This window comes from Schistocerca piceifrons, chromosome 6, assembly GCF_021461385.2.
Source record: "Schistocerca piceifrons isolate TAMUIC-IGC-003096 chromosome 6, iqSchPice1.1, whole genome shotgun sequence".
Lineage (NCBI taxonomy): Eukaryota > Metazoa > Arthropoda > Insecta > Orthoptera > Acrididae > Schistocerca > Schistocerca piceifrons.
This window is the reverse complement of record NC_060143.1, coordinates 363114189-363139214: the sequence shown is the minus strand read 5'-3', so window position 1 is coordinate 363139214 and position 25026 is coordinate 363114189. Positions and strand designations below refer to the sequence as shown.

The 25026-nt window shown below is 46.0% G+C and overlaps 1 protein-coding gene across 1 annotated transcript in view; it reads right to left on the bottom strand.

Annotated features, from left to right (window-relative positions):
• The window catches only part of LOC124803324, a 133027-nt gene that overhangs the window by 32124 nt on the left and 75877 nt on the right, over nucleotides 1-25026 (bottom strand). The window contains exons 3-4 of the mRNA XM_047264508.1: nucleotides 10219-10389; nucleotides 9994-10135 (exon numbers count right to left, since the gene is read on the bottom strand). Coding sequence (XP_047120464.1) covers nucleotides 9994-10135; nucleotides 10219-10389 — 313 coding nt within the window. The remainder of the gene's footprint in view (nucleotides 1-9993; nucleotides 10136-10218; nucleotides 10390-25026) is intronic.

Below are 25026 nucleotides of genomic sequence, written 5' to 3'. Positions count from 1 at the left end.
CCATCTGCCAGATCGTCGGCCCCGGTCTGGTTGTACAATAGCGGTCCGCGTCAAAGAGCTTCTCTCTGGGCTTCAGGTTTTCACTGTTCCACCTACTTTCCGGGCTACTTTGCATACACCCCCATGGTGTGTTCGTCGCCCTTGCCTTCGGCTGGACCTGGCACAGGGCCCGAAGGACTCAGTCCCTCCAGAGGCCTTCCGCCGCCGCTTTTATTCCATCCTGGCCACGTATCAGGGCTCTGGTATTGTCTACACTGACGGTTCGATGGTTGCTGGTCGTGTCGGGTATGCGCTCACTCTAGGGGACCGTTCCGAACAATGTTCCTTGCTGGATGGCTGCAGCGTTTACACTGCTGAACTGGTCGCCATCTTTCGTGCCCTAGAGTATATCCGCTCCTGCTCAGGTGAGTCCTTCGTTATCTGTAGCGATTCCCTGAGCGGTTTACGAGCTCTCGACCAGTGTTTCCCTCGTTCTCGTTTGGTGATGGCTATCCACGAGTCTCTGCATACTCTCGCCTGTTGCGGCCGCTCTGTGGTCTTTGTGTGGACCCCCGGTCATGTCGGTATCCCGGGTAACGAACATGTTGACCGCCTGGCGAAAGAGGCCACCAGCAAGCCATCTCTGGACCTTGGCCTCCCTGAGACTGATTTGCGGGCAGTCTTCGCCGCAAAATCTTGGCGCTATGGGACGAGGAATGGCGCGAACTGACAATGTCCAATAAACTCCGTGCTGTCAAGGAGACGATGGCTGTGTGGCGGTCATCCCTGCGAGCCACTCGCAGGGACTCGGTCGTTCTTTGCCGGCTCCGCATTGGCCACTCCCGGCTGACACACAGTTATTTACTGTGCAGGGAGGACCCTCCTGTATGTCGCTGCGGGGCGGCTTTGACAGTGGCCCACATTCTGTTGGCCTGCCCCCTTTTAGCTGTGGTCAGGCAGACATTTGCGCTGCCTGATACGCTCCCTGCCCTTTTAACAGACGACTCCGCTATGGCTGACTTAGTTTTACGTTTTATTCGGGCAGGGGGATTTTATCATTTAATCCGAGTGTTTCTGTTTTATTTTATTGTTTTGTGTTGATTCTGGCCTTTGGCCTATGATTTTACACTGATTTTTTAATGTGTTTCTAAGTGGTTGGCTTTTCCTTTTTTATTTCTATGGTCGGCCAACCACCGTCATTCTCTATGTGGTTTTCGTTCGTTTTGTCTTGTCTTTGTCTCAGTCTCTCCTGTTCTGTATCGTCTGTGATCTCTTCTGTTCCTCGTTTTTATTCTCTGTGGGTGTTCTTTGTCTTTGGAAAAAGGGACCGATGACCATGGCAGTCTGGTCCCTTTAATCCCCCAAACCAACCAACCAACCAACCAACCGATAGTTGGCTCCACACCCCATAGATTAATGTCCTTAATGGTCAGCCACTCTTCCTCCCATAGTTGAACTCTCTGACTCAACAGTGAAATGATAGGCAGCAGGCAATGGTGCGCTGCGTCATGTTTTGTTCGCTGCAGACCTCCTTCGCTGCTTTGTCTGCTTCCTCATTTACCCAGATTTCCATATACCCAGGTACCCAGCAGACAAATATCTGCTTCCCATGCTGTTGAAGAAAGAGTAGTTTGTCTAGTGTTAATGGGATCATTTTCCCAGGTGAGTACATTTGCTGCAATGCTTGTAGGGCAGTAAGGGAACGGGAGCAGATGAAAAACTTTTTTCTCAGAAGGCACGTATTTTGCTCCATTGCCTTCAGGATCACAAGAAGCTCTGCAGTAAAGAAATTGTATTTGTTGGGAAGGTGACTCATTAACTTGACTGTGAAATATGACTGAACAGCCAAGGGGATCAGCTTACTTTTAGCCATCAATGTACACTATTTGGCTACCTTAAATTCTTGAAAATAAAGATTTAAAGGTAAAATCTGGAGTGCAGTCTTCCTTAAAATTCATCAAATCTAAAATAATTCTGGGCCTCTTTAGGAGCCAAGGTGAAGATCCGCTCCAAACTGGGTGTGTGAAACTTTAAAATCAGCAACACCGATCTCTAAAAAGTAGCCTTTCACTCAAATCCCACAGGGCTTCGTTGCTTGCTATCAATTATTGAAATATTGGAACTTAAACAGTGGCAACTATTTATTCACAACCGATACAAAAGAGTTACATGTTTGCACCTGTTACTGTCCTTCAAAGTAGTTACCAGCGTTGTGTAGAAACCGTTGCCAGCGATATGGAAGGCGTAGTATACCGTTAGCAGAGTCTGTTCGGTTGATGGTGCGAATGGAGCGGTCTGCTGCCTGTCGAATCTCTGGAACAGTTCTGAAGCATATGCCACGAGGTGGTTCCTTAATCTTCGGAATCAAATCAAAGTCACAAGGGCTTAAGTCCGGGGAGTTTGGTGGATGGTAGAGTACGTCCCAGTCCCATCGACCGAACAGAGCAGCCACGGTTGGCGCTGTATGCGTCCGCGCATTGTCGTGCAAAATGATGGGTGGGTTGCGCAGAAAGTGTCGCCGCTTCTTTCGCAAAGCTGGTCGCAGGTGATGCTCCAAAATCCAAAAACAGATAGTAATACTGTGCACTGACGGTCTGCCGTGGAGGAACAAATGCGTTAGGATAACACCATCACAGTCACACACGAGAATCATCATAACTACGGCGTAAGAAAGCCTCTTCTTCACACTCACAGCGCTCCAAGCGCGTCTGAGCAGCGTTGCAACGCATCCATTTCTGCATTTCCGTCTAGTCATGCGGAACCCATCGTGATGCAATTTTTTTACAAGCACTGGCGTTCCTTCAGGATGCGAAGCACAGTCTTATAAGCTAATCCGGTTTTGTGGGCGAGATCACGAATCGTATGGCGTCGATCACTGTTCACTCACGCGGCAACAGCATGCACTTCTTCAGAGACGCTAGGACGACCTGCCTGATGCATGTCTGCCACAGTTTGCCAAACTTCGTTGAAGGCTTTTACCCAACGTGCCACTGTTCTGTATGGCAATACCGACTCCCTGCACTCCTCATGAAGACGTTTATGACACTGTCATGCTGTACGACCTCTGTCACATTCAATCTTGATCCAACTGCGTTGTTCCTGTTTCGAAAACATAGTGACATCGTTATGTTAGACCGCTCGCTCACAAGAGACTGATTTTCCCTCGATTGTCCGCACGCCAGTGACGTGGGACAGGCGAGTCCATTTGCTCGGAGGTAAGGTAGGTATGTCAAAAAAGTGTGCTGTCAGCGACAATAGTAGATTCCATTGCACAGTGTCTCCACATCAGTGTTGCCACTATTTAAGTTCCAACCTACGTATCTTTCCAGTGGTGGAGAGCAGTGGAATAATATTCAATGGCATGTGGCATTGCTAATATCTTCTAGGTCTGTCACACAATGAGCAGTCACTGCCTGATGTTGAAAGATGAGTGATCAGCCTCAGTGAAACGACTTGGTATGTGGCTATTTCTAAAGGCACCAGTGGTCACCATGCTTCCATAATCAAACTGAGACCACACAAAGGCTGTTTAAGACTGGAGTATCCATACACAATCTGTTCTCCATGAACAGTGGGTAATATATTTTAAATTATTTGGTGATTTTAGGTAGTGGATTTTCAGGTCCCTAAGATGTGATAACAAGGTGAACTTAAAATCAAATGTGAGCCCAAGATTCCTCACTGTTTCTTAAAAATTGTGAACAGTGTCCCTCATCCTCAAGCAAGAAAGTTAAAAAAATACAATAAACTGTTAAAATGGACATTCGTGGTTGATACATTAAAACTCCTCTCTTCTTCCCATCCTCCCAATCTTCTAATCGTCAGTTGCAACAGATGAGTTGTTGTTGTTGTTGCAAGACTGGAGAAGAAAAAAAGACCAAGAAGTCTTCCACAACAGAGAACACTGGACAGAACTTTTAAGCATCGATGATACACTACTAATAGCTATGGAAAAGACAATCACACTTAAAACACTGCCTTGAGGAACAACGTTTACTTGTTCAGAGTGGTCAGAGATGACATGACAAAACTCAATATTTAAAATAATGTGGCGAGGGGAAGAGTCGTATAAAGACAAGAATACGTCATTGAAAGCTCCATTCATGGAGCTGTCCAAGGGTTCTGTGCCTCTAACTGGTATCATAGGTGCTCTCGATGTCAAAAACATATCTTTTAAGTGGTATCTTTAGAGGAAAGCTTGTTGCATAGCCGCTTCCAGGAGAGCCAGATTGTCAAAGGTAGAATGATGTCTTCTTAATCCATACTGAAAGCGACCAAGGATCAGACTGGATTCTAAAATCCAGACAATGTGGTAGTTGAATATACACTCAAGGTCTCTCCACATGCCAAGTGAGGGCAGCACTACGATAACTCCAAAAACATGTATGACCCTGCCCAGGTTTTGAAAGTGGAATTAAACTTACTTCTCTCCAGGAAGCAGGAAAGCATGCTGATGCACAAATTAAATTAAAAAGAGTGAGGAGGTTTACCTTGCTTCACCCTGTGAGGTAGTGTAACACACGTAATGGAATCCACTGTGACCAGGTGTCATATCACACACGGCAGGTAACCCAGAATCCAGCCCCCACATGGAAAAGGTACTGGGTATTCCTCATAATTGATAGAACTGAAGGGGTTCCAACTGCACCACTCAGCGGCCACTGACTAGTAGCAGTGGTAACTCTGTTAAAGTATTCTGCCATAATCTAGGCAGTGTCTCATGGGTTGGTATGGTGAGTGCCACTCTGCATTTCAGCAGCCACTGGGTACCTTCCACCTCTCCCAGAAATACTGCTGATGCTCTGTCATACAGCTGTACATTTAATAGAACTGTTTATGGTATTCAAGAACTGTTGCCACGACCTCTTCTTGCTTTCTCTAAGCATTTGGCGGACATTTTGCCCACACTACTGCAAAGGCTGCAAGGTTTCTGCAGTTGGCAGGCACTTGAACGTACAAAGAGCCGCCCACCTGCCCCTGATTGCAGAGCAGCTCTCGTTGCTCCATCCAATAACAGGCTGCATTCTTTGCTACGCTGACTTCAGCTGCGTGGTAGATCCTTTTAGTGATACAATCCACCAAATCCATTATGCTGTCACCAGTGGCGGCTCGTGAGTATACATTTTGGGTGCTCACAAATTTTTCGTCTCAGATCAACCTGAATGTGTGAAATGGCATACTGCTGTGTAATAGTTATGGTTATGAACAAATTTATACAATTACAGCCACTATCAATAATAATAATAATAATAATAATATGCATAACTTGTCTGACAAAAGAAGGACTTGATTTTGTGAAATTTTGTTGTTTTGTACATAATTAAGTAGAGTTCAGGGTAAGAACTAAATAATGTATAAGCTTCCACTACTCTCCATCTCGTCAGCCAAATATTAATATTACTAAAGTTTTGTCACTCACCGAGTCTCCGTTTCTGAATCAGGCAAATGGCATAATCTCTTCTTATGAAATGTCCTATCCTTCGTCCACACAAAAGTTAATACACGTTACTCTGCACATTAGGTAAACGTTAAATAGAGAAAACAATGCAGCAACATGACTGAGATTGCCTATTTATAAAGAAAATCCTTGTGTCTGTTTTTCAACCGCTCAAATGCCTCGATCACTCTACGTCTTTAGTACGGTAAAAAACGACTATTCACGTTCGTGTGTAGAATATACGAGTCTGGCGATATACCGTCTGACTTCCGGAAAAATGTCATCCACACTATTTCGAATACTGTAAGAGCTGACAAGTGCGAGAATTATCACAGAATCCGCTTAATAACTCATGCATCCAAGTCCCTGACAAAGATAATAAAGAGAAGCACGGAAAGGAAAATTGAGGATGTGTTAAATGACGATCCGTATAGCTTTAGGAAAGGTGAAGCTTCCAGAGAGGCAATTCTGACGCTGCGGTTGATAACGTAAGCAAGACTAAATTAAAATCAAGACACGTTCACAGGATTTCTCGACCTGGAAAAAGCTATCGATAATGTAAAATGGTGCAAGATGTTCGAAATTCGTAGAAAAATGCCTGTAATCTATAGGAAAGGATGGGTAAAACACAAGATGTACAAGAACCAAAAGGGAATAATGAGAGTGGAAGAATAAGAATGAAGTGCTCAGATTAAAAATGGTGTAAGACAGGGATGTAGTCCTATGCCCATACTATTCAGTCTGAACATCGAAGAAGTAATTATAGACAAAAAAGAAAGGTTTAGGAGTGGAATTAAAATTCAAACTGAAAAGATATCAATGATACGGTTCACTGAAGACATTGCTGCCCTAAGAGGAAGTGAAGAACTACATGATGTGCTGAATGGAATGAGCAGTTTAATGAGTGCAGAGTATGGACTGAGAGTAAGCCGAAGAAAGACGAAAGTAATGAGAAGTAGCAGAAATGAGAACTGTGGGAAACTTAACATCAGGATTGATGGTCACGAAGTACATGAAGTTAGGGAATTCTGCTACCTAGGCAGCAAAATGACCAATGACGGACGGAGCAAGGAGGACATTTATACCAGACTAGCGCTGGCAAAAAGGGCATTCCCGGCCAAAATAAGTCTACTTGTATCAAATATCGGCCATAATTTGAGGAAGATATTTCTCAGAATGTACGTTTGAAACGTACCTGTATGGGAGTGAAACATGGACTGTGGGAAAACCGGAATAGAAGAGAATCGAAGTATTTGAGGTGTGGTGCCTCAGACGAATGTTGAAAATTAGGTGGACTAATGAGGTAAGGAATGAGGAGGTACTGCGCAGAATCGGAGAGGAAAGGAACATACGAAAAACAATGACAATAAGATGGAATAGGATGCTAGGACATCTGTTAAGACATGAGGGAATGACTTCCATGGTACTAGAGGGAACTATAAACAGTAAAAACTGTAAAGGAAGACAGAGATTGGAATACATTCCGCAAATAATTAAGGACATAGGTTGCAAGTGTTACTCTGAAATGAAGAGGTTGGCATAGTAGAGGAGTTCGTGCGGGCCACATCAAAACATCAAAAGACTGATGAAAAAAAAAAAGACTAACATAAAAGAGAAGTTCACTCTTTGCAGAAGTTCATTGTAGCGTAGATAGAATGAGGTCAGGTTATGAAACAATGTGTATCAGGTTCGTGTTTTGCTGCATTAATACATTTTTTTCAGCTTCGCGGTTTCTAAAATTTGTGGGATTTTCTCTCTACAATAATAGAAACAATTTCTGTAATACTTGATGTTATGTCAGCATAAGTCCGTTGACTCTCAGGAGTGAGTTCGTCTGATTTTGATACGCTGATGTTCTTCTACTGAGTGGACATGGAACTTCCCTTTTTGCCTTGTAATATGTTCATTGATAGTGACGTTTTTATTTATGTATCATTAGTAGCATTGGACAACTGATGAAACGTGCCTTTTAATAGAGCTAACACAGTAATTTTATACAGATCCATTTTCGTAAACGAACTGGGCTGTTTGGGAACCAGGTACAGCCAACAGTTGCTACTGGAGAGCGCTACAGTCGCAAATCACGTAAACCAGCACGACCCATGTGACGCACATCCACGTCGATGTTAGCTGCCTCATCCCATGCGAGGGCAGCTTAACCCCGAGCTTTACCAACTATGTTACACTGAACTTCCTTAACAGACGTCCTCTATTTTATGTTACAATCCTCTGAAGGCTTTAATTGCCAATATATTATTACCTGACATTTAACTATAAAAAACATGTTTTACATGAATCTTCAATGTGGCATTGCATTAAAAACGGCATGCTTTCATAACACTCGAGCTAAAACACGAAAATAACTAAATACGGCTGGCCGGAGTGGCCGAGCGGTTCTAGGCGCTACAGTCTGGAACCGCGCGACCGCTACGGTCGCAGTTTCGAATCCTGCCTCAGGCATGGATGTGTGTAATGTCCTTAGGTTAGTTAGGTTTAAGTAGTTCTAAGTTCTAGGGGACTGATGACCACAGCAGTTAACTCCCATAGTGCTCAGAACCATTTTTTTAACTAAATACGAAATTTCTATAAGCACCAATATGACGTTTTTCGTCATGTTATTACAGCAAATCGTACCAATAACGACACGTTATCGCGAAATTCTCAGCGTGCCGCTACTTGGAAATAGTATGTATTTGTAGGATGTATGTTGTAGAACCAAACCCACCAGATATGGGCTTCAACTGAGAACGACAAATAAAATATGGCGTCTCAGAAGTTCTGTTTATGACTTAGAGAACGTTCTTGCCTGCTGCTGGTTAAACATTCCGTTATGCATTGGTGAAATATTGTAGAACTCATCCTGTGTCTCGGCGACGCAATGGCTCCTCAGTGTGAAATAATAGGAAGTGACATCACAAAACTCGTACAGCTGCATGTCAACCTCAGCGGCCTCGCCTCTGTGAGGACAGGTTTATGCAGTTAGAGATCACGCCGATTGGTATTTTTAAACCCATACTCTGATCCTGGCTTCCAGTATGTAGAAGGCTGACTAGTATTACATGGGGCTGCTGCAGGTTTGCAGTCTTGGTGAGAGTTTTTTTTTATTATTGAGAGTATCTGAAGGGACTGTCCAAATGAACAGTTAAAATATTAAATTACTCGTGAAGTGCTCGCATTGCACGGGTAACTTTTCAAGTAGTTTGTGTTGCCAAACTTGCTATGAATTACGTAAGTGAGTACGTATTCATATGCGTGGCGTTGCAAACGATTCGCGTCTTTGTGAAGTCAATAGGCACCAGACTGGTTACAAATTCGAATTCTTGTCACTTAATCCCAAACAATATGCAATCAGTTCTTTCACTCGTTTCTTCAGTTTAGTTTATTCAATGATTCATGTATAGAATTGAGTTCATATAATGCTGATACATCCAACTGTGTTTTACGTATCTTTGTGATGTCAAGGATTCATGTGTTGTTATGTTCATTCGGTTTTGAACTAATTGTATAACTAAAATACGGATACAAATTCTCATTTCAACCTTCTTGGTCACTTAGTTGCTGTTTAAGTGTACATGTCATGACCTTTCTTTCTCCCACCACTTCGTGATGGATGTTACAAGACGATACCTTTATCGGAGACATTTGTTTCATATGAGGAATTTCATCGAGTATTTAATATCCCAAACAGCACCCTCTTTGATGACGGACGCTGCTCGGAGGAACGCTGTGCATGATCGTGCAAAAGTGTGTTTATTTATGTTGTAAGAATTATCTCGAACTGAGTATTATATCGAGAGACCTAGCGCGGTTTGGCAAATCATGCATATTCATATATTTCAAACTGCAACATCGTGCAGCCAGTTTTAAGTCGTATTCCCAGTAGATATTCAATGTTTAGTATTTGATTATTGTGGTTACAATATGGGGCCTTCATCTCAATTACAATGTGATGAACTATGTGTTGCTCACTGCTGCATTCTTGATATTGTTAGGATCTTGTCCGTCAGATACATGTTCAATACTGTTCATTTTCTAATCCTATGTCTGATATTTTCCGTTGCACTATTTAATGTAACCGTGGGTTGCTCATTTAACTTCCTTTTCTCATACCGAAGTCAAAATGCGCTTATTAATGAATTACTTGTGTCATTACTGGTTCTGTTATAAGTCACAGTTTCTACATATCAGAGCAAGTTAGGTTTACTATCCAGTAGGTAAACCATTGCTGACGAGAGCACATACCTTACAAACTGTGAACAATAATAAGTGCTACTGTACAATATGCTGTCAAGTGAAACAAACGGCTGATCAAAAGTGGAGAAACTTTTTTTCAAAAAATACGTCTCAGTTTTAGTATTTGGAAACCTAGAAAGCTTTCTGTGCACCAGTCCAGGGGTTCACGAGGAAGTATGGTCACGCACTTTATTGCATTCGTAAAGAAGAAGCATAGAATATTGATTACGATGTGACGAGAATTTTTAGCGGATCGTACAGCTCATAGCGATAAATTGCTAGCACCTTATGACTTCCAAAGAAACTTCTATTGATTATCAAGAAACATAATTATAAGAGCATACCTTTGCCTGCGAAGGTATATGTGAACAGCTCCAATGAAGTGAGGTTTGATCGTAAGCGTAGTAAGATGTGTTAGATATATCATAGCAGCAGTCTTGGAATTTCTTGCAATCAGGGTCACAGTAACACCTGGCAGTAAGAAATCTAATGGACCAGAAAACAAGTAGTCAATAAGTAAATTAATATGCACCCACAGTAAGTTAATGTATAATTTTCCAGAAACTCACGTGTCTAAATCCATGTCATTAGGTGATTCTTGTCTCGCACTGCGACAAGAGGTAAAAGCACAGGTTTTGTTAAGTAGGATCCTCGGTTCGAAGCTGATGTCCCCCATTTTCCCAAGACAGCAATGCAGAGCTATACAAAGCAATAAAGTCAGTCGGATCCATTCAGCAAACCTGAAACAAGAGTACATAATGAGCTATGTTTCAAGACAAAGTACGATTTGTGTGAGTGCTGCTCCAATTTTAGTGTGTTGTGTTCCTATGTAAGATGTCTGTTAATGGCTTTCCTGAGCTTATTAGAAGAGGATCGTGAATCACAACAGAAATAATTATCATTACCTGTGAGAATCCTGAGTTTAATGTTTTTACTAAGTGTGTGTATTTCCCTGGTTCTTCAGTACACTTTATTAAAGTCACCAAATTTACTGTAACTTGTTGACGCTTCACTTACACCTGAAATAGTGGTGAGACATTTCCGAACTGTAGCCGTACAGCCAGTAGCCAATTGTGCCAAACAGCTAGAATTACGTGCTCACAACTGCCCACAAATTCAAGCTACAATGAAATCATAAACTACATTCTACAAATTTCCAAAGGTGACTTATTATTTTGATATTATACTCCTGGTTGCACGAGGGGGGACAGAATTATACAGATTATGAAAGATTACCCATTCCATCTGTGCTAAGTTCTGTCTGTCACATGACCCAGCAATAGGTTGTACTACACTACTGGCCATTAAAATTGCTACACAATGAAGAAATGTAGATGATAAACGGGTATTCATTGGATAAATGTATTATACTAGAACTGACATGTGATTACATTTTCACGCAATTTCGGTGCATAGGTCCTGAGAAATCAGTACCCAGAACAACCACCTCTGGCCGTAATAACGGCCTTTATACGCCTGGGTATTGAGTCAAACAGAACTTGGATGGCGTGTACAGGTACAGCTGCCCATGCAGCTTCAACATGATACCACAGTTCATCAAGAGTAGTGACTGCCGTATTGTGACGAGCCAGTTGCTCGTCCACCATTGACCAGACGTTTTCATTTGGTGAGAGATCTGGAGAATGTGCTGGCCACGGCAGCAGTAGAACATTTTCTGTATCCAGGAAGGCCCGTACAGGACCTGCAACATGCGGTCGTGCATTATCCTGCTGAAATTTTGGGTTTCGCAGGGATCGAATGTAGGGTAGAGCCACGGGTCGTAACACATCTGAAATGTAACGTCCACTGTTCAAAGTGCCGTCAGTGCGAAGAAGAGGTGACCGAGACGTGTAACCAATGGCACCCCATAGCATCACGCCGTGTGATACACCAGTATGGCAATGACGAATACACGCTTCCAATGTGCGATCACCGCCATGTCGCCAAACACGGATGCGACCATCATGATACTGTAAACGGAACCTGTATTCATCCGAAAAAATGACGTTTTGCCATTTTTGCACCCAGGTTCGTCGTTGAGTACACCATCGCAGGCGCTCCTGTCTTTGATGCAATGTCAAGGGTAACCGCAGCCATGGTCTCCGAGTTGAGAGTCCATACTACTGCAAACATCGTCGAACTGTTCGTGCAGATGGCTGTTGTCTTGCAAACGTCCCCATCTGTTGACTCAGGGATCGAGACGTGGCTGCACGATCCGTTACAGCCATGCGGATAAGATGCCGGTCATCCCGACTGGTAGAGATACGAGCCCGTTGGCATCCAGCACGGAGTGCCGTATTACCCTCCTGAACCCACCGATTCCATATTCTGCTAACAGTCATTGGATCTCGACCAACGCAAGCAGCAATGTCACAATACGATAAACCGCAATCGCGATAGGCTACAATCCGACCTTAATCACAGTCGGAAAAGTGATGGTACGCATTTCTCCTCCTTACACGAGGCATCACAACGACGTTTCACCAGGCAACGCCTGTCAACTGTCGTTTGTGTATGAGAAATCGGTTGGAAACTTTCCTCATGTCAGCACGTTGTAGGTGTCGCCACCGGCGCCAACCTTGTGGGAATGCTCTGAAAAGCTAATCATTTGCATATGACAGCATCTTCTTCCTGTCGGTTAAATTTCGCATCTGTAGCACGTCATCTTCGTGGTGTATCAATTTTAATGGCCAGTAGTGTACTTCTTCATCGCCAGGCACACATTTCGCTTGGCCGCACTGTCTGATCTGTTGGCACAAGCACTTCCAGTGTGTATTAATGGTTGAGATAGACTAAATAGCTATTTTTATGCCAGCTATTGCGCCTATATTTCAATAGCAGTTAGTCTTTGCTGTCGCTTATAACTGCCAGTCAACTGTACTGCGACTGCCTGATGGGAACGACCGAAGCGGACACTGTACTTGATTTCAACAGTATGATGATAATGTACCTTGTTTATTTTTCCATTTATCTCATCTGGCAAGATTAGGGGCTTGAGGCCCTTCCTTACATGTAACCCGACATCCTTAGGTCATGTCCCACAGGTCACTGAGCACGTGACAATTCAGCTGCAAGCAGCAGTGTCGGGTGACAAGCTCTGGTGTTCTGCATGCGAGCAACAAACTCCCACTACAAGATGGCTACTAGAACCGACCAACTAATTTCATAATATGGAGACCATTAATCGTGGAATGCTGTAGCTCGATGATAATGCAACAAGATTACCTTTACTTAGGTAAATAAGGCGATAAAGGAGCTCTGTCCTTGAAATTTACAGAGGGAGGATTCTTCACGTCGAACTTAATCAATTATATCATCAACTAAGATGGTCACCAAACAGAGTCTTAAAATATACGAGGATGAGCAAGTATATATTCGACTGTGTTACCACTGAATTAAAGGTGACCATTAAAGATGAAAGTGACCACGAGCTTTCAGTGGCCGTTAAGTGTGGAACAATGATTGACCACTGCAAGTATGGCAGAATGGCCCACCACAGCAACGAGGTGTCTATGGTCTAGCGGAAATTTCTGTGATTAGTACCATATCTCTTTGTGGGTCCTGGGTTTGGACCAGGTTACATCTTAATTTTTAAATGCCTCAGACATAATCCTATCATCCGCTGTGTGAATAAAGTTTTGTCTATTCTCTTCACATGGCATCTCGAAGTATATTTTTAAGGTCTTGCAAAAGTCCTTTAAGTGTATATGCACCTATCTCAATATATCACGCACATTAAACTGCTAATAAAACATACTGAACAACCAAGAAATTTTACTGACATTTGATTGTTGGGAATGCAATTCATCAGCAATCAGTGTTCATTAATCTAAACAGTCTGTAAATAAAGTATGACAAGTTTCGTTAAGAAAAAGGTTAAATGTTTTGCGAAATGATTCTTCTCAAATTAAGAAATACGAACAAAATAGACTAAAGAAAAATTTGATCCATCTCATCTGCTGTACATGCTTTAGAGCATCATTTGAGGGCACGTTAAATGCTTCTCCACTCCATTTTATTTCTTACTTTTAGACAAATCATTCCACAAAACATTTGACCGATTTTTTTCATTTCTCAAAAAATCAGGTCTTATTCAGAAAACATCTTAGTGACAACTCGTTTGCCTTCCTAGCGTCCTCTGTTTTCGAAATGTCCTAAATTTAGTACTTGATTCAAAGGAAGCTTTTTGACGGTTAAATATCATGCAAATGCATCTTTTTATGTGCAAAATACATAGGCCTTGAAGAGATGAACTTTTTGACCCTTCATTACATAGCTAGAAGCAGCTAATAAGATACATTTCACTGTTCTCTCAACTCACAAAGTTTTTTTTTAATTAACCTCATTACTTTCAAATAATTAAGATTTTTAAGGAAAAACGACCTCATGCTGGTTAATTTGATGTTCAGTTAGTTCATTTCCGACTCCTCATTTGGCTATGAAAATTCGGGCAGAAACCCATTGTGTAATTTGTAGTGAATCCTGTTTTTACTCCACTAGAACATTTGACAGAAACGTTTTGAGTGTTCATCATAGAACAAATACGTTTCTCTTTGTATGCTATTACTTGCATAAAAAAAGAAAAAAGGGAAACCGTGTGCCGATATCTCGAACTGTTTATGAAATATGACAATTTTTGCAGTGTCATGATTCCGAATACACACGGGCATAGTCGGGCGCACAGTACATAAGCCATCCGCCAGACATAAAATCCAAAATCTCGAAAACTAAGAAATATATAATTCTGATCTCAACTTTAAATACGATTTCGATATGTTCGCTTCATTTCATACAGAGAAACGTATGACCTAAGATTAATTATATGCAAAGTCTACGCAATGCATTTGTCCCTCTGCAAACTCTAAAAAACAATTGTGCAGTCATTTACTTAGGTTCGTGCAGCACAGTAACTAAGATGAATAACGAAAAGAAATTCAGTCCTTAATCAAGAGAAGATGTCAAGCTGTAAGATATGAAAGAAACAGAATTTTTCACCAAATAGTTTTCTTAATATCAGATAACAAGTATTTTATAGCAGCCAGCGCATCCGCTCCAGCACTTTGTCAAGAACTCACAACTGTAGCCTTCGCTGACAATTGTGCTGTAGTGACAATACTCATATATCTCCAGTTGTAACGGATGACAGGCAGTGTTGCGGACGTCACCAACCTAGGACACTTCTGTACCTAGGTCTGCGGTCGTTTTATGTCACCTGAAGCTGTTGCACCTGTCAGTCATTTCTGTCACTCATGTAGGATGTGGCCTTCGTGAGTTAACATTATACTAAGCATACTGCAAAGCTGTATTAGCTGATAATGCTTGTTTTTGTTGTTATAGATAGAGTATGAATATATGGTATTCCATTAATGTCAGTCATATTGACATGGCGTCAAGTGACACTTCTTGGCAGATCAACACTGTGTGCCAGACCAATACTCGAACTCCGGAACTTTGCTTTTCGGAGGTAGGTGCACTAGCCACCCATCCTCACAGCCTTACTTGGGCCATTACCTGGTTCCCTACCTTCCAACTACCCTAACATAATGGTGTCAAGCAATTTCGTTATTACATTGCTGTCGTCCGTGAGTAATGACATACCAACAGAAACATATGGCAGCAGTACAAGGGACCCAAATCTGAAAAAGAAGTTGGCTAGTCTAGGGAAGATGAAGAAATAATATGGTAAAGTTATCAGATAAGATGGAAGAAAGAAATCGGAAATAGAAAGGTGGTTTTTATATTGTTGCTTGCAGGCAACGAAACTGTTGTTTTTAGCCGCCCATTACAGATTTATAAAAATGTCTCCCTTTTAGCCTAGGAAATCATACAAAGATGACGAAAAGTAGTAGAAACGTTAGCATTCTAGTATGTTAGTACCAAATGCATTGAGAATACCTTATTACGTGTTTTCTTTGAGAGTTTAGTGCAGCACCATAATTATTGCTGCACTTATCGATTATAAACTGTGAGAAATATGTACGTCATTTGCTTCAAATAGATTGATTGTCGTCTTGTGCCTCTAGTCTTCTTCTGCATCGAATCTAAAGATTATGAAATATTTGTAGAACGCGAAGTTGACACTTAAACATATATGAAAGCATGGTAAAAGTCTTTTCATGCTACATCCCAGTACATAAGTTCAGCATTAAAATTTATGGCTAAAAAAGGCAACACACAGAACCACTAAATATGATAATTGTGTGGACAATTATAGAGACTCCGAAATGGATCCTGCATTCTAGGCAGCCAATAGATAAGAAAACATAAAAGGTGAGAACCCAGACCAATAGCAGAATTAAATGGAAATGGCAAACCATAATAAAATCTTTAAAAAACACAAAATTTGGGAACCCAGATCAGTAAAAAATTAAATGCAAATGGCAAATCGTAATAAGATCTTACCGAATTTATAAAGTGTTTCGGCTAAGGTACATAGTTTTTACACATCCTCCCTGCTGGTGGCTACTTCCTACACTAAGAAACAGTGTTTTGTGTCATGTGATGTAGGTAGTGTAACTGGGTTCGCGATATGTTCACATGCATGTCACCATCCCAAAGTAATGGAGGAGGTGGCTTAGCAATGATACAGAAATTGAGAACCGTGCTGGAAAGTCCCTGGCTGATAGCATCACGAGATCGACGCAATGTTTTGCTGACGTGACAATTAGTCGAGAATGGTAGTTTCGACCTCAACTAACTGGGTAAAATGCATTGAAAGTACTTGTAGAGAATGTTATGTTGTTGGAATGTAAAGTTACTGGGGTTAGTGTTTCGACATGTCACCATACGTGTGTGGGCCCCCCAGGGGCTCAGCATTCATTTGCTGGGTACGGGCTTGGCGACCCCGGGGTTCCTGAGCTGGGGACTGGTAAGCGCCACCTGTCCCCCGTCACCGTAAGCTCTGAGTACACTTCAGCGACCACCGTGCGGCGCGGCGGTGGAATGTTGTGTGTCTCAGGGAATGGGGATCTTGGCTTGGCCGCCCGGATCGCGAGGATGGAACAAACCTCTATAAAAAAACCCTCAATCTTCCGGTGTGCTCCGCGCCTATGAGATGCATGGCTGTTGAGGTGGAACAGTCGCAAGCGGGCAACCTCTTGGGCACCTGCCACACCCCAGCTGTATACGGCTTACTCAGGCACGCGGGGCTCTGTCTGAGCGGACCTTTAGTTCCCTAGCTGCTCGTGGGACCGCAATGGACCCTTCGACCTCTACATTTCCCCCTACCAGTGGATTGGGTGGGCCGCTGGTAGGCAAACACACCCCTTCGAAAAAGCGACTTCGTGCTTCGAGTCCTCCAGCTCCTGCTGTTGCTAGAGATTTATCAGACTGTTGTAACAGAGCACATGCTGATAATCAGAATGTGTTTTTGATTATTAAACGAAAGGAGGGTAGCTTTGAGAGGGTTTCTCCCTTTTACATCCACAAGGGTCTTGAAGGACTTGCAGGTACACTGAAATCTGTTAAGCGACTGCGCAATGGTACTCTCTTAGTTGAGACTTCTAGTTCCCGTCAAGTCGCTTCTCTTCGGAAAGCACCCAGTCTCGGAGAGTACGCTATCGAGACCGAGCTCCACTCCACACTCAACTATAGTAAGGGTGTTGTGACATGTAGGGACTTGGTGGATATCTCCACAGACGAGTTGAAATCTGAGTGGGCTGACGAAGGTATTGTTGACGTGCAGAATATTATGAGGCGAGTCGATGGGGACCTAGTAAAATCCGACTCGTTTATTCTCACGTTCAGTTGCCCGAGACTTCCAGAGCATGTTAAAGCGGGGTTCTTACGTTTGCCAGTACGGCCATATTTCCCCAACCCAATGCGCTGCTTTAAATGTCAGCGCTTTGGGCATACTACATTGGGGTGCCATGGGATAGCCACTTGCGGTAAATGTGGTCAGCCTGCACATGAAGGAGCCGATTGTTCATCGCCTGTGAAGTGCGTGAATTGCTTTGGGAGTCACCCTGTCTGGAGCCGGGTCTGCCCCATCTATCTCGAGGAACGGAAGATACAGGAGATCAAAACATCTAAGCGCATCCCCTATGGTGAGGCCAAGAAGCTCTTTAAGGCCATGCAACCTCCTGTGTTTACTACATCTTTCGCTTCCGCCCTGAAAAAACCAGTACAAATGGCCACTGTTGCTACGCAAACGGAGGTTGCTAGTGTTAGCACTAATACCTGCGTTTGCCAGTGCACTTGTGCTGCTGCGGTTGTTTTGCAACCTGCAGCTCTCCCCTCAACGTCGGACAAGGCCGTGGTTGCTGACATTGGGGTACTTCCTGCCTCTTCCCCTATGGCGCCTTCTGCCCAGGCGAGTAAAGCTCCACCTGTTGACAAGGCTCTGCATTCTAAGCCCCCTAAGACCAAGACGCCGAAGGTGAAGATTTTGCCACCTGCGGAGACTGATCAGGGTCGGTCCGATGACGAGGCCATCGTACTGTCTGACATCTCCCGTGGGTCGTCATCGGAGCTGATGGACATTGATGTCGACCGGGGGCGCTCTTCTCGCCCCAGGAATAAATCTCCGGCCAGTACGGGCTCTCCTCCAAAACACAGAGGCAGGGTGAAAGTTCAGCCACCCTGATCACTGGCTCCCATCTTACAGTGGAACCTGAATGGGTTCAGGACGCATGTGGCCGAACTACAACTCCTTGTACGTGAGTTCCCTTTGTGCTTATGTCTCCAAGAGACACATTTTCGGGCCACTGATGCTCCTTCTTTACGGGGCTATACCGTCTATCGGAAAGATGATCTGACGGGGGAAAGGGCAAAGGGTGGTGTTGCGGTTTTTGTCCGTGACATGCACCCCTCATCTGAGCTCCCTCTCGTTACAGACTTGCAAGCAGTTGCAGTTGACCTTCTTGTGGGTCGGAGGCTCACAGTCTGTTCACTTTACTTACCTCCTCAGGATGCGATAGACTCTGAGGCTCTCGCAGACCTTATTGGCCAACTTCCCCACCCCTTTCTTCTTCTGGGGGACTTCAATGCTTATAATGTCTTATGGGGCTCGTCGACTACTTGCCCCAGGGGTCGCATTCTGGAACGCCTCATGGTGTCTGAAGAACTGTGCATCCTCAACTCTGGTGCCCCCACTCATTTCTGTACTGCTTCTGGGTCGTCGTCAGCTATTGACCTTTCCCTTTGCTCTCCAGCACTAGCGGATTCTGCTCTATGGGAGGTTGATGCTGACCTCCATTCTAGTGACCACTTCCCCCTTTGGATTCGCCTCCTGGATGAGGCTATGGCATTTCCGGTACCGCCCCGGTGGCACCTCTGCAGGGCTGACTGGACACTTTTTAGCCACCTGGCCGTTTTGGAACACCGTGACAGCGTCCACGAATGGGTAGACCATGTTACAGCTGTGATCTCCCATGCTGCTGAATTGTCAATCCAACGGTCATCCGGTCATCCCAAGAGGCGTCCTGTCCCTTGGTGGACCCCTGAGTGCCGCTGAGCCATCCGAGCCCGCCGTGCCGCTCTGCGCCGCTTCAAGTGCCGTCCCACGGCTGACAATCTTGCAACCTTTCGGGTGGCAAGGGCTAAAGCGCGACGCGTGATTAAAGAGAGCAAACGACGGTCATGGCAATCGTTCTTGAACTCCATCTCCCGCTCCACTAGTTCTACGAAAGTATGGGAAGCCATCAGGAGGATTTCCGGGAAACTCGGCCAGCTACCCGTCACGGCCTTGCTGCATCAGGGAAGTCTCCTCACGGCGCCGAGAGACATTGCCCAGACACTGGCCATGCATTTTGCGGAATCTACCGCCACTATTAACTGTGATCCAGATTTCTGCCGCTACCGCACTGCCATCGAGAGGGGTCACTTGGACTTCCGGTCTCCTAATTCTGAACCCTACAACTGCCCCTTCACAATGTGGGAACTGGATTCGGCGCTGTCTGTGGCTCATGATACTGCGCCTGGTCATGATCAAATCCGGTATAGCATGCTGCGGCACTTGTTACTGCCTTCCAAGGAAGTTCTCCTGAGTTGTTTTAATATGATATGGTTATCCGGCACGTACCCTGACTCTTGGAGGGAAGCGATTTTGATACCCCTCCTCAAACCAGGGAAGGACCGAACGCATCCCAGTAGTTATCGAAGTATCGCCTTGACGAGCTGTGTCGGTAAGACGTTGGAACGCATGGTCAATCGTCGCCTGGTTTGGCTGCTCGAGACCAGGCAGCTCCTTAGCCCCTCTCGGTGCGGCTTTCGGAGATGGCGTTCCACTATAGACAACTTGACCCTGCTTGAGGCGGCCATCCAGCAGGCCTTCCTGCGTAACCAGCATTGTCTAGGTGTATTCTTTGACATTCATAAGGCGTATGACACTACTTGGCGCCGCCATATCCTCAATCAACTCCATGAGTGGGGCTTTCGTGGCCGTCTCCCCATCTTCATTCGGTCCTTTCTTTCCCACCGCCTTTTTCGCTATAGGGTTGGTAATGTGCTATCTGATTTGTATGTGCAGGAGAATGGTGTTCCTCAGGGAAGCGTTTTAAGTGTCACCCTCTTTGCCGTCGCCATTAACAGTATCACGTCCACTATCCGGAGTCCTGCCCAATGCTCCTTGTTTGTGGACGATTTTGCTGTTTTCTGTTCTTCCTCCAGTCTTGTCACTGCTAGTCGACAGTTGCAGCTTACGATACAGCGATTAGAGGCATGGACTGCGAAGACGGGTTTTACCTTTTCTGCAGACAAATGTGTGTGTGTTCATTTTAATCGTTCTCGACGTGCTTTTACCTCCCCTGAATTGCGTCTGAGGGACACCATTCTTCCTTTTAGCGACACTGTGCGGTTCCTGGGCCTCACTTTTGATTCAAAGTTGTCGTGGTTGCCTCACCTTAAAGACCTCAAGGTGCGGGCCCTGAAGGCACTGAATATTTTGAAGTGTCTGAGCCATCGGTCCTGGGGAGCAGATCGGGCGCGTCTGCTGCAGTTTTATAGGGCTTTCGTCCGATCGCGACTTGACTATGGTTGCACCGTGTATGGGTCAGCAAGGCCTTCGTATCTGAAGATTCTTGACGCAGTACACCATGAGGGTATCAGGCTGGCCACTGGTGCCTTCCGTACTAGTCCCATCCCCAGCCTGTGTGCTGAGGCAGGGGAACCGCCGCTCGCCATCCGGCGGAAACTCCTCATGGTGCGACGGGTGTGTCAATTCCTTGCCTGTCCTACCTCCCCTGCGTACCCTACCGTTGCCCGACCGCCTATGGAACGTCTCTTTTCCAGTCGTCCCAGGGCAACGAGACCGTTTGGGATTCGTGCCAAGCATTTGCTTGAGTCCCTTGGTGTGGAGCGTGTGGCCCCCCAACGACAAGGTTTTACTCGCCTGCCTCCCTGGTTGCTCCAGAGGCCCAGCGTCGTTTTAGACTTGTCGGAGTACCGGAGGAGCTGCACTCTTGCGTTTGTTTTTACCGCCTTATTTTACGATATTTTAAACCAGCATCCCGACCATGTACCAGTATTTACGGATGGCTCTAAACAGGGGGACTCTGTTGGTTGTGCTGTTGTTTTCCCTGATCGACTCGTCAAGTTACGGCTTCCTGCGGCGTTTACCATCTTTGATGCCGAATTGTTTGCGATCATGCGGGCATTGGAGCAGATGAGATGTGTCCCCAGTCGTAAGTTCCTCATCTGTTCTGACTCCCTGAGTGCCCTTCAGACCGTGCAACACTTGTACCCAGCGGATACGGTCGTCCAGAACATCCATGATGCCCTACTCCACCTGCAGCGGCAGGGGAAGGAGGTTTCCTTCTGCTGGGTGCCGGGGCACGTGGGAATTACGGGAAACGAGCTGGCGGATGTGGCTGCCAAAGATGCATGTTCCCTCCCTGACGTTGTTGAATGTGCCGTCCCCCTCCATGCTGTTACCTCCCTCCTGCGTTTTCGCGTTATGCGTCAGTGGGAAGAGGAGTGGCTGGCAGTCGGTGAAAATAAGCTGCGTCTGGTGAAGGCCACCACGCGGCCATGGCGTACTTCCTCCCAGTCATCCCCCCAGGGGCTCAGCATTCATTTGCTGGGTACGGGCTTGGCGACCCCGGGGTTCCTGAGCTGGGGACTGGTAAGCGCCGCCTGTCCCCCGTCACCGTAAGCTCTGAGTACACTTCAGCGACCACCGTGCGGCGCGGCGGTGGAATGTTGTGTGTCTCAGGGAATGGGGATCTTGGCTTGGCCGCCCGGATCGCGAGGATGGAACAACCCTCTATAAAAAACCCCTCAATCTTCCGGTGTGCTCCGCGCCTATGAGATGCATGGCTGTTGAGGTGGAACAGTCGCAAGCGGGCAACCTCTGGGGCACCTGCCACACCCCAGTTGTATACGGCTTACTCAGGCACGCGGGGCTCTGTCTGAGCGGACCTTTAGTTCCCTAGCTGCTCGTGGGACCGCAATGGACCCTTCGACTTCTACATTTCCCCCTACCAGTGGATTGGGTGGGCCGCTGGTAGGCAAACACACCCCTTCGAAAAAGCGACTTCGTGCTTCGAGTCCTCCAGCTCCTGCTGTTGCTAGAGATTTATCAGACTGTTGTAACAGAGCACATGCTGATAATCAGAATGTGTTTTTGATTATTAAACGAAAGGAGGGTAGCTTTGAGAGGGTTTCTCCCTTTTACATCCACAAGGGTCTTGAAGGAATTGCAGGTACACTGAAATCTGTTAAGCGACTGCGCAATGGTACTCTCTTAGTTGAGACTTCTAGTTCCCGTCAAGTCGCTTCTCTTCGGAAAGCACCCTGTCTCGGAGAGTACGCTATCGAGACCGAGCTCCACTCCACACTCAACTATAGTAAGGGTGTTGTGACATGTAGGGACTTGGCGGATATCTCCACAGACGAGTTGAAATCTGAGTGGGCTGCCGAAGGTATTGTTGATGTGCAGAATATTATGAGGCGTGTCGATGGGGACCTAGTAAAATCCGACTCGTTTATTCTCACGTTCAGTTGCCCGCGACTTCCAGAGCATGTTAAAGCGGGGTTCTTACGTTTGCCAGTACGGCCATATTTCCCCAACCCAATGCGCTGCTTTAAATGTCAGCGCTTTGGGCATACTACATTGGGGTGCAATGGGATAGCCACTTGTGGTAAATGTGGTCAGCCTGCCCATGAAGGAGCTGATTGTTCGTCGCCTGTGAAGTGCGTGAATTGCTCTGGGAGTCACCCTGTCTGGAGCCGGGTCTGCCCCATCTATCTCGACGAACGGAAGATACAGGAGATTAAAACATCTAAGCGCATACCCTATGGTGAGGCCAAGAAGCTCTTTAAGGCCATGCAACCTCCTGTGTTTACTACATCTTTCGCTTCCGTTCTGAAAAAACCGGTACAAATGGCCACTGTTGCTACGCAAACGGAGGTTGCTAGTGTTAGCACTAATACCTGCGTTTGCCAGTGCACTTGTGCTGCTGCGGTTGTTTTGCAACCTGCAGCTCTCCCCGCAACGTCGGACAAGGCCGTGGTTGCTGACATTGGGGTACTTCCTGCCTCTTCCCCTATGGCGCCTTCTGCCCAGGCGAGTAAAGCTCCAACTGCTGACAAGGCTCTGCCTTCTAAGCCCCCTAAGACCAAGACGCCGAAGGTGAAGATTTTGCCACCTGCGGAGACTGATCAGGGTCGGTCCGATGACGAGACCATCGTACTGTCTGACATCTCCCGTGGGTCGTCATCGGAGCTGATGGACATTGATGTCGACCGGGGGCGCTCTTCTCGCCCCAGGACTAAATCTCCGGCCAGTACGGGCTCTCCTCCAAAACACAGAGGCAGGGTGAAAGTTCAGCCACGCTGATCACTGGCTCCCATCTTACAGTGGAACCTGAATGGGTTCAGGACGCATGTGGCCGAACTACAACTCCTTGTACGGGAGTTCCCTTTGTGCTTATGTCTCCAAGAGACACATTTTCGGGCCACTGATGCTCCTTCTTTACGGGGCTATACCGTCTATCGGAAAGATGATCTGACGGGGGAAAGGGCAAAGGGTGGTGTTGCGGTTTTTGTCCGTGACATGCACCCCTCATCTGAGCTCCCTCTCGTTACAGACTTGCAAGCAGTTGCAGTTAACCTTCTTGTGGGTCGGAGGCTCACAGTCTGTTCACTTTACTTACCTCCTCAGGATGCGATAGACTCTGAGGCTCTCTCAGACCTTATTGGCCAACTTCCCCGCCCCTTTCTTCTTCTGGGGGACTTCAATGCTTATAATGTCTTATGGGGCTCGTCGACTACTTGCCCCAGGGGTCGCATTCTGGAACGCCTCATGGTGTCTGAAGAACTGTGCATCCTCAACTCTGGTGCCCCCACTCATTTCTGTACTGCTTCTGGGTCGTCGTCAGCTATTGACCTTTCCCTTTGCTCTCCAGCACTAGCGGATTCTGCTCTATGGGAGGTTGATGCTGACCTCCATTCTAGTGACCACTTCCCCCTTTGGATTCGCCTCCTGGATGAGGCTATGGCATTTCCGGTACCGCCCCGGTGGCACCTCTGCAGGGCTGACTGGACACTTTTTAGCCACCTGGCCGTTTTGGAACACCGTGACAGCGTCCACGAATGGGTAGACCATGTTACAGCTGTGATCTCCCATGCTGCTGAATTGTCAATCCCACGGTCATCCGGTCATCCCAAGAGGCGTCCTGTCCCTTGGTGGACCCCTGAGTGCCGCTGAGCCATCCGAGCCCGCCGTGCCGCTCTGCGCCGCTTCAAGTGCCGTCCCACGGCTGACAATCTTGCAACCTTTCGGGTGGCAAGGGCTAAAGCGCGACGCGTGATTAAAGAGAGCAAACGACGGTCATGGCAATCGTTCTTGAACTCCATCTCCCGCTCCACTAGTTCTACGAAAGTATGGGAAGCCATCAGGAGGATTTCCGGGAAACTCGGCCAGCTACCCGTCACGGCCTTGCTGCATCAGGGAAGTCTCCTCACGGCGCCGAGAGACATTGCCCAGACACTGGCCATGCATTTTGCGGAATCTACCGCCACTATTAACTGTGATCCAGATTTCTGCCGCTACCGCACTGCCATCGAGAGGGGTCACTTGGACTTCCGGTCTCCTAATTCTGAACCCTACAACTGCCCCTTCACAATGTGGGAACTGGATTCGGCGCTGTCTGTGGCTCATGATACTGCGCCTGGTCATGATCAAATCCGGTATAGCATGCTGCGGCACTTGTTACTGCCTTCCAAGGAAGTTCTCCTGAGTTGTTTTAATATGATATGGTTATCCGGCACGTACCCTGACTCTTGGAGGGAAGCGATTTTGATACCCCTCCTCAAACCAGGGAAGGACCGAACGCATCCCAGTAGTTATCGAAGTATCGCCTTGACGAGCTGTGTCGGTAAGACGTTGGAACGCATGGTCAATCGTCGCCTGGTTTGGCTGCTCGAGACCAGGCAGC